The sequence below is a fragment of the Trachymyrmex septentrionalis genome, unplaced genomic scaffold (genome assembly GCF_001594115.1).
Source record: "Trachymyrmex septentrionalis isolate Tsep2-gDNA-1 unplaced genomic scaffold, Tsep1.0 scaffold7, whole genome shotgun sequence".
Lineage (NCBI taxonomy): Eukaryota > Metazoa > Arthropoda > Insecta > Hymenoptera > Formicidae > Trachymyrmex > Trachymyrmex septentrionalis.
In genome coordinates, this window is record NW_017305884.1 from 2,354,352 (window position 1) to 2,363,530 (window position 9,179).

Consider the following 9,179-nt stretch of genomic DNA (forward strand, 5'->3'; position numbering starts at 1 on the left):
ATCAATGTGAAATATTAATGAATTGCAAAGCGTGTCGTTAACTGAATCAAATAATATCGTTATTGTTATTAATATGTTTCCAACAACGAAGCTATTTATGACGAAATAAGATGGATGCGTAAATAATTCTCATAATTTTTTATTAAAAAAAAAGAACTATATCTATGCCGATATATAAGTAGTTGAATATAAGAAATGAAGAAGAATCTATAACGTTGCTCTATCAATAGTCGAAGAAGTCTAAAAGTTTCAAACCATTTGTGAGAAGCTCTGAATGTATACGACTAGTTATGAAACGAACGGTGGCATTGATATATAGATATACAGAAATCGCAGTGACATGATTTATAGCGAAATGCCATACTAATGCGAAACAGAAAATAATCGCCTCACGGACTGTAGAAGAAAATATTAAAAAGAAGAGCTTGAAAGTATCAAGTATTTTCTGTATCAATATTCGTTCGATTTAAAGATCTGCGTACTGAATATCATGAATCACGATAATTCACTGCAAAGAAGAATGATTAATCTTTTCTCGCAATTTATTTTAAATGAGATATCTGTAAATAATATAAAGTATTAATTTATAATTTTTTCCTCGATTGAATATACAAATATATTAATTTCTAAATAACGTAACTTTTAGATAGCACAAATATGCAATCATTGGAACACTTAAATAGAAAATATATAAAATATAAAACATTTTGTACTTTGTATTAAAACCAGTTCTGATTAAAATTTCTTGAATTTATAATATATTGAATTTATATGTACATATCTGATTATTAATTTAACTTAATTGTTTTAATTTTATTATATTAATATTTTATATAAACCGATTTAATATTTCTCGATCTTAAAATAACATAATTTATAAATAAGTGAATAAATAACATAAAAATAATAGTTCCCAAATTTAAGTTCTAAGACAAGTATATGAATGAAAGATAAATTTATTTACATAAATATTAATTTTTTTTTTTTTTGGAAGAAATATCCAAAATTCTCAACAATTTAATTACAAATTGTGTCAAAATATTACAATTGTATTAATTTTTACTTATCATTCGTTACTTTCTAACATATACATTTTGTGTTTAAATTAAAACACCAAAATTTGAGGGGATCATTTCGACGTATACGTAAAGTATATTAAATTTAATATATGAATTCTGCAACTCTATATTTATTACTAATAAATAAATAATTTTCTCTGTATAAATACATACATATACTCTATATTGTTCATAAAATTAAAAATAATTAAACAAATAAAAAAAATCTCCTTATTTTCCGTATGCCTAAAAACTTGCTTCAACTTTAAGAGAATCCAAATTATGTAGCAAATGAAAGAAACTTCCGTATTTAAGAATGCAATTTGCACTTACGATTCTATTGCATAAATCGATATACACTAAAGCAATTGCAAATCATGCACCATCAACAATTGTTCGTGCAACAATTGTTCGCCACTAATCAATAGCGATGCAAACATATAGACGGCAGTGTCAGGCCGGCTCGCGAGGCTTTCAGTCTCGCAACGTTATTCCAACGATCTAATGGGGAAATTTCGATTATTATGCGCATGCAGCCTAGTTGGAAACCTCGAAATATTTACAGAGTGAGTACGGACTGGAGCATTCTGATTGCATCGTAAATATCTTCTCTGATACTTGGAATTCCTTTTCCAAATTATAAAATCCCGACAAACTATTCATATATGTATGCAATCAATTCATCAATTACATAAAATAATCTCTTATTTTTATACTTGTCTATCTAGCCGGAAGGTATCACAATGAGACCAGGACTTCCCGGACAAAAGGGTGAGCCAGGCATTTCAGGAAATCCCGGTCCTAAAGGCGAAGCTGGAATACCTGGATCCAAAGGCATCAAAGGCGAACCTGGATACAAAGGTATTAAGGGCGACCATGGAAAAGATGGTCCCAGAGGAATTCAGGGTTTCAAAGGTGAACCTGGTGCACCCGGAGCACCTGGATTACCCGGCGCACCTGGAGAAAACGGGCGACCGGCAGAAAAAGGTGATAAGGGCGATATAGGACCTGAAGGAAAACTGGGAGCTCCAGGACCACCCGGTCCACCCGGTGTAAGCGGTTCCGGTGGTATAAACGTGGGAGATCTAGGTGAACAAATTTTTCTTTAAACATAGCAATGACGAATTTAGTCATAGTCCAATATTTATTCATTTAATCATTATTTATTTGATTTTTTTTTTACATAATTTTACCTTTTATATAACAAAGTTAGCTAAATTTTTTTTATTAACCGTTCTATTACGTCTTCAACGTAATAAAATAAGTTTAATATTAATAAAACATTAAGTAAAATTAAATAAATAATATTATACAATTATAATTTAAATTTGGACCGATGAGACTAAATCTAATTGAGAGAAATAAAGTTAAATAAATGATATTATAATTGCGTCACATGGAAACGTAATGCTATCATTTATTAATTATGTCTGTATTGTTTTATTAATAATTATTTTTAGTAAATAAAATGGAGACACACATATTACATAAATTTATAAAGAAACGTAAAAAGCTAAGGTAAATTTGATATCTCTCGATTTTCTAGGATATTTTTTTACAACATCAAATATGATTTTACCAGTTAAAGATATTGGATTATTAATAATGTTTTTTTTTTTATATGAAGAAATGCAATATCTATTGCGTCAAAACATGGGCAACAAAATTAATATTTAAAATGTTATTTAATTAAGGATTTGGCACAAAAGGGGACAAGGGCGATGGTGGAGCGCGCGGATACAAGGGCGATAAGGGCACAAAGGGTGAGAAAGGCAATAAGGGTGACGCCGGGCCAGCTGGTATTCCCGGAATAAACGGTATTCAAGGGCCTCAAGGAGATAAAGGCGAACCGGGTAAAGACGGAGTATCAGGATTACCCGGCATACCTGGCGCTAAAGGCGAAAGAGGTGAGAGAGGTCCTCCTGGAGCCACTACCGTCGCCAATTCCGGAGACTATATCACCATCAAAGGTGAGAAAGGCGCCGAAGGAAAACGGGGTAGAAGAGGACGACCTGGACCGCCTGGTCCCGTGGGACCTCCCGGAAAGCCAGGAAATACGGGAGAAATCGGTCTACCAGGATGGATGGTACATTTTGTATTTTGATTTGTGATCTCACTTTACGTTATATAATAATACTAATCAAATAATTAACTAAATTAATAGATGTGAATAGAATAACAGTAACAATGTGAATGCTAAATAATAATGCTAAATAATATATAATGAAATAATAAGAATAATAATAATATTGTTGATAGTATTTAATATTATTTGTTAGAGAACATAATTATTATATAATTATTAATACTATCTTAGTATTCAGTATTAACAACATCAGATAAATATTCTGTAATAGCGTTATCTTGAAATATCTCATTTCTAAGCAGTGCTATTTTTCACAATGCCAACCGAAGAACTCGATGAAGGTGAGCTTTTAATCAAACCGTACGAAACAACATAAATTTTGCACAAGCGCTAAATGTAGCCTTTTTTTATTCCTGGAGTAGATATAATTACAAATGTTTTTCTTGCACCTTCTTGTAAAGTTAAGGGCGAATTTAGTCGTCGCGGTTACGCAAAGAACATTTATTAAACGTTTAAACGCATATCAAAATTATATCATTACGTGTCACAGCAACCAAATCCCTTGCGCTAATTAAAATGCAAACGAGCGATTCATCTGTCACTGTCTTCCGCAGGGTCGTCCTGGGACTCCTGGAATTCCGGGAAGTATCGGACCAATGGGACCCAAGGGAGAAAAAGGGGAACCTGGCGCACCGAGTCCTTACGGTGTTTCTGTCGGTGTAAGTATAACTTCTAGTTTCTTGTCGTGGTATCGTCTATGTAAACTTCTCTCGCGCGCTCCAAACTTTACATATAAATCCAAGCGCCTACCACAAGGCGAAAATAGAGAAGTCAAGCCGAGCTTCCTCTCAAAGTGGAATCTCATGCGAGTGAGATGTGAGTAACCTCGTCAGTCGATCGTCCACGAGCAGGGAGAACAAGAAATGTTGCCTTTCAAAGGGAGAAGAGAGGGATGAGGGTGGAAAAGGAGCGGAAATAAAAATAATGGTTTTCACCTCGCGCAATTTCGGTCTGGCAGATTAAAGTGGCGGGGCATATATATCCTTGTGAATAGGACGATGCGGAAGTCTTTGAACAACGGGCGGCGCAATGCGAGTGATGGAAATTAATGCAAGAGTGCGCCTGGCATGCTCCCTTTTTTTTCGCGTCTTCGTCGCTGGATTTATTCGTTGCGCCGAACAGAAATTTTCTCCGCCGCGGCGAACAGAGTTTCGCGAGCTGTCATGGCTGACAACTGACAAATAACGCGTGCTGATACGTGCGATAGCGCTTCGCTTTTCTGCCTGTGTACGTGTATAACGTATTCACAACCATTGCAGACGAATAACAATCCTTTTAAATATTACAACATCAAGTTACAAAATATGTAAAGCAGACCAGCAATTATGCTGTATACAAAATATTACGAAAACCTACAATTTATGGATACATATAAGAACAAAATATTTTATAAGATCGATTCTTTGTCCGATAAATTTGAAACTCTAATTTTTCCTTAATTAAAATTTTTAGGAATAGCACTTATCATGAAACTAGACTTTTTCATGGATTAAAATTTAAGGATGTATTACACTTATTTCTTTTAATGAAAAAATTACAGATTTTTCTATATTGTATTTGAAAGTAATACAAAAAGTTTGATAGCTACATTTAGAACTTGGATCAAAAATTATTTCAATAAGAAATAGACATATTTTTAAAAAATAATTATGATAAAATGCAAGTTTTATTTAAACTATAAAATTTTATTGTTAAATATAAATATTAAGTTTATTGAATTGTTTCATATACCTATATATAACATTCATTTATATTGTACAAAAATCAATTCCAATTACTTTTTGCAGAAACAATATATACATCCTTAAGAATGTAAAACGTAACTTTGTTTTCTAATTAATTTTTGTTTTACTTTAATTGATCCTCCTGTTGATTGATTGGATTCCTGTTGAGACCTGAAGAAATTCGACAAGAAAATCGTTGAACAATTTCTAAAATCTTTTTTGATACCTTTGGGACATCCTATCAGAATTTCTTACGGCTATCAGCCAAGAGATCGTAGAGATCTAGTGAATGCAATAAAAAGAAATCTCTTCGACGGAAATTCCATAAAAATACAAAGTACATAGATAAAAATCGCTCAAGATATCCATCATTTTTCTAAGGGCATGATACAACATTGATAACGACAAGGATAGATTATTCCTCGAGAAAGAGCGATTACAGTCAAGAGCAACAGGAAATTCCGATATCGCCTTCCCACGATCGAAAGGATGCCTCTCGCGCCTAGCACGTAAACCGTCTTCGCTGTACATTCGTGAAAAAGAACGCAACGAAGAGACGTCGACAGAAAGCCGACGTGATGCGCCTAAGCGATCATTGCATCTCATTCCTCAACGTTTCCGATAAATCAACTGCTCCTATGTTCTTAGCAATACTTGACTACTTATTGACTCCCTACAAATCTATCTACCTGTCTACCGAAACGATGCGATGCAGCGAAAAAAGGGAAGGGGATAACTACAGTTTTATATTAAGCTTCTATGAAAATATTGTGACGATCTATTCACACAATAAATATGGTTTTTAAAATATATTTTTAGATCAAAGGCGACAAAGGAGATGACGGTTTTCCCGGAATTCCTGGACAGCCGGGAAGAGAGGGCCAAAAAGGACCTCCAGGACCTCCTGGACCTCCTGGAATACCATCTAAAGGAAACTATTATCCAGTTCCAGGACCTCCAGGTCCTCCCGGACCTCCTGGTCCGCCCGGCTTGTCTTTAATCGGGCAGAAAGGAGAACCCGGGATCGGTAGAAGTCACGTTTTCGGAGAAAGAGATTACTATCCCCCTAGGCAAGGTAAAGGCATTAAGATATTACGAAGTCGACAGTTATTACAGTTTGATGGTACTTGAGTGACAGAGCACTTCGATAACAAAATTAAAAATACGACTATGTGAACCTCCGCTGTTGTTAGTGCATAAATTATTCATAAGACGATAAGATATAATTCGCGAACAGTTGGAATGCACTTATCAAATAAAGTTAACTGCAGACGTTTCGACTCTGAATTTGTGCAATGCGATAATTGGTGAGGTCGAGTACAAACTTTGTAGACTGCAAGTTAACTTCATTTCATAAGTACATTACAATTGTTTGTGAACTGTATCTTATCGCCTTATATCTAATTTACGCACTAACAACCGTAGAAATTCACACAGGCATTTTATTTGCACGGAATTTATTGTTTGAGTCATAAGGATTATTAATTTAATTTATTTTAATTTAAAATACGAATTATAAATTATTATATTAAGAATAAATTACATTTAATTTTAATTGAATTAAATTTTATTCAATATCATATATTAATTGAACATTTAATAACACTATATAAATTAACAATTAGTCAATTAGTTTAATTAATAATAATTTTTTTAATGAACTATTCAAAGTGCTTTAACGAAACCCCGTTTTATCGAGCATGCTCTTTATATCTATTAAATAACAAAATTAAATTTCACACTCGCATACCCGTAAGGAGCCAGAAGTAGTCTAGACGAATTGAAAGCTCTACGTGAACTCAAGCAACTGAAAGAACTGAAAGAACAATTAGGTAAAATTTATTATCTAGTATGATATTAAAACGAATATGCGTCAGAATCGTTGTTCCTTCGAATGCTTTATAAAATATCTTTCATTAACTGCATATTAACATCGATATTCTTATATTTTGAAACTTGAAAAATTATTTTCAAGGTGTTGTTACTACCGCAACAAGGGGACCTTTAGAAAGTACAACGAAAATTGTGCCAGGAGCTGTTACGTTCCAAAACACAGAAGCCATGACAAAAGTAAAATTCTCTATAATTGACAATAACTGCTTCTTCATGTGCGTGTAAATCTAATTTTAATACTCTTGTTTTACATTTACAGATGTCTAGTGTTAGTCCAGTTGGGACCCTGGCTTACATCATAGACGAGCAAGCTTTACTAGTCAGAGTTAATAATGGATGGCAATACATTGCAGTCAGTATTAAAGAACTGCATCGCTATTATAAGTCATAGAATACTAATAATTGTATTAAAATCAAATTTCTTTTAATCTTCCTTAGCTCGGGTCACTTTTGCCTATCACAACGCCAGCACCACCAACGACATCACCACCACCAGCAAACCCTCCTTTTGAAGCATCCAACTTAATTAATCAGATACCAGTGAAAGCCGACGGAACAGGGGTAAGTTGACGATTTAAACTCATTTCACGAAATACACGTTTGTAAAAATTAAACGTATTAATATCGAATTTGCAATTTTTTTCCACGCTATGCAGTGGTATCCACGAATGGTGAGAATTGTATATTTAATTACGACTTTTTCAGTTCATTTGTTTGCGATACATTTCACTTTGTTTTTTAATTGGTGTGCACAAATAAAGAAATCTAATGTTTTAATTAAAATGTTTGTAAATTTATCTTTAATTTAAAAAAATGTGCACGCTATTATTACGATTGGAAATATTTATTCATGCAAATTATATTTTTTAGTTGAGGATGGCTGCGTTAAATGAACCGTTCACCGGAGATATGCACGGTATACGAGGAGCAGACTACGCTTGTTATCGACAAGCAAGACGAGCAGGCTTAAGAGGTACCTTCCGCGCTTTTCTCAGCTCTCGAGTTCAAAATGTCGATAGCATTGTCAGATTAGGAGATCGAGATCTTCCCATAGTTAACATAAAGGTAATTAGGAATAATATCTATTTATTATTATAATAATCAATATTAAAAATCGAATATTTTTGATTAATAATCCGGCGAAATGTAGGGCGACGTGCTATTCAATTCTTGGAAAGAGATGTTCAATGGAAATGGGGCGTACTTCTCTCAGAATCCCAGAATCTACAGCTTCAATGGAAAGAACATCCTTACTGACTTTGCGTGGTTAGTATAGAAAAAGTATACGCATATAAAATATAAAAGAAAATATATTGATTTTATTGCATAAAAGAAAATCAATATATATATATATATATATATATATATATATATATATATATATATATATATATATATATATATATATATATATATATATATATATATATATATATATATATATATATATATATATATATATATATATATATATATATATATATATATATATATATATATATATATATATATATATATATATATATATATATATATATATATATATATATATATATATATATATATATATATATATATATATATATATATATATATATATATATATATATATATATATATATATATATATATATATATATATATATATATATATATATATATATATATATATATATATATATATATATATATATATATATATATATATATATATATATATATATATATATATATATATATATATATATATATATATTCTGTTTGAATGAATTTTATTAACTAATAAAATAAACTGAAAATCAACATTAACAAAAATTATATGTAAAATTATGTGTTGGTCGAAAACTTTGGCAGTCACTGTATATAACGATATATATATTTCCTTGCTATTTCCTTCATATCATGAAATTAACGTTGTTCTAATTACAGGCCCGAAAAAGTTGCGTGGCACGGTTCTCACAAACTCGGCGACCGAGCCATGGACACTTACTGCGACGCCTGGCACTCAAGCAGCTCGGATCGTTATGGACTAGGCTCGCCGTTGACCGGCGGTCGACTGTTAGAACAAGTACGATACTCGTGCGACAATAAATTCGCGCTGCTCTGCATCGAGGTGACGAGCGAGCTGGTGAGGAGACGACGGAATGCCGACAATCGGCTAGATGACGACGTCGAGATGTCGGAGAACGATTATATGGAGTACTTGGAAGAGTTTATGCAATACTGAATACTCGCACCTTCGACCATCCTTTCGCAACGCGAAAATCGAATCGTTATGTAAATAGAATGCAGATGCGCGCGTGCTGCGTTTCTTCGCGCGACATATATAATATATATATATATATATATATATATATA

General features: G+C 32.5%; 1 protein-coding gene across 2 annotated transcripts in view; it reads left to right on the forward strand.

The window, feature by feature from the left end:
• LOC108753619 (collagen alpha-1(I) chain) overlaps positions 1 to 9,135 on the forward strand; it is a 302,527-nt gene extending 293,392 nt beyond the window's left edge. For both annotated transcript variants that reach the window (XM_018495385.1, XM_018495386.1), the window contains 14 exons: positions 1,595 to 1,624; positions 1,787 to 2,147; positions 2,753 to 3,144; positions 3,474 to 3,485; positions 3,759 to 3,863; positions 5,748 to 6,003; positions 6,686 to 6,760; positions 6,904 to 6,998; positions 7,081 to 7,173; positions 7,260 to 7,382; positions 7,478 to 7,492; positions 7,692 to 7,886; positions 7,972 to 8,087; positions 8,751 to 9,135. In XM_018495385.1, the coding sequence (XP_018350887.1) occupies positions 1,595 to 1,624; positions 1,787 to 2,147; positions 2,753 to 3,144; positions 3,474 to 3,485; positions 3,759 to 3,863; positions 5,748 to 6,003; positions 6,686 to 6,760; positions 6,904 to 6,998; positions 7,081 to 7,173; positions 7,260 to 7,382; positions 7,478 to 7,492; positions 7,692 to 7,886; positions 7,972 to 8,087; positions 8,751 to 9,048 (2,166 nt within the window). In that variant the 3' untranslated portion in view covers positions 9,049 to 9,135. The remainder of the gene's footprint in view (positions 1 to 1,594; positions 1,625 to 1,786; positions 2,148 to 2,752; positions 3,145 to 3,473; positions 3,486 to 3,758; positions 3,864 to 5,747; positions 6,004 to 6,685; positions 6,761 to 6,903; positions 6,999 to 7,080; positions 7,174 to 7,259; positions 7,383 to 7,477; positions 7,493 to 7,691; positions 7,887 to 7,971; positions 8,088 to 8,750) is intronic.
• Positions 9,136 to 9,179: the final 44 nt, after the last annotated feature.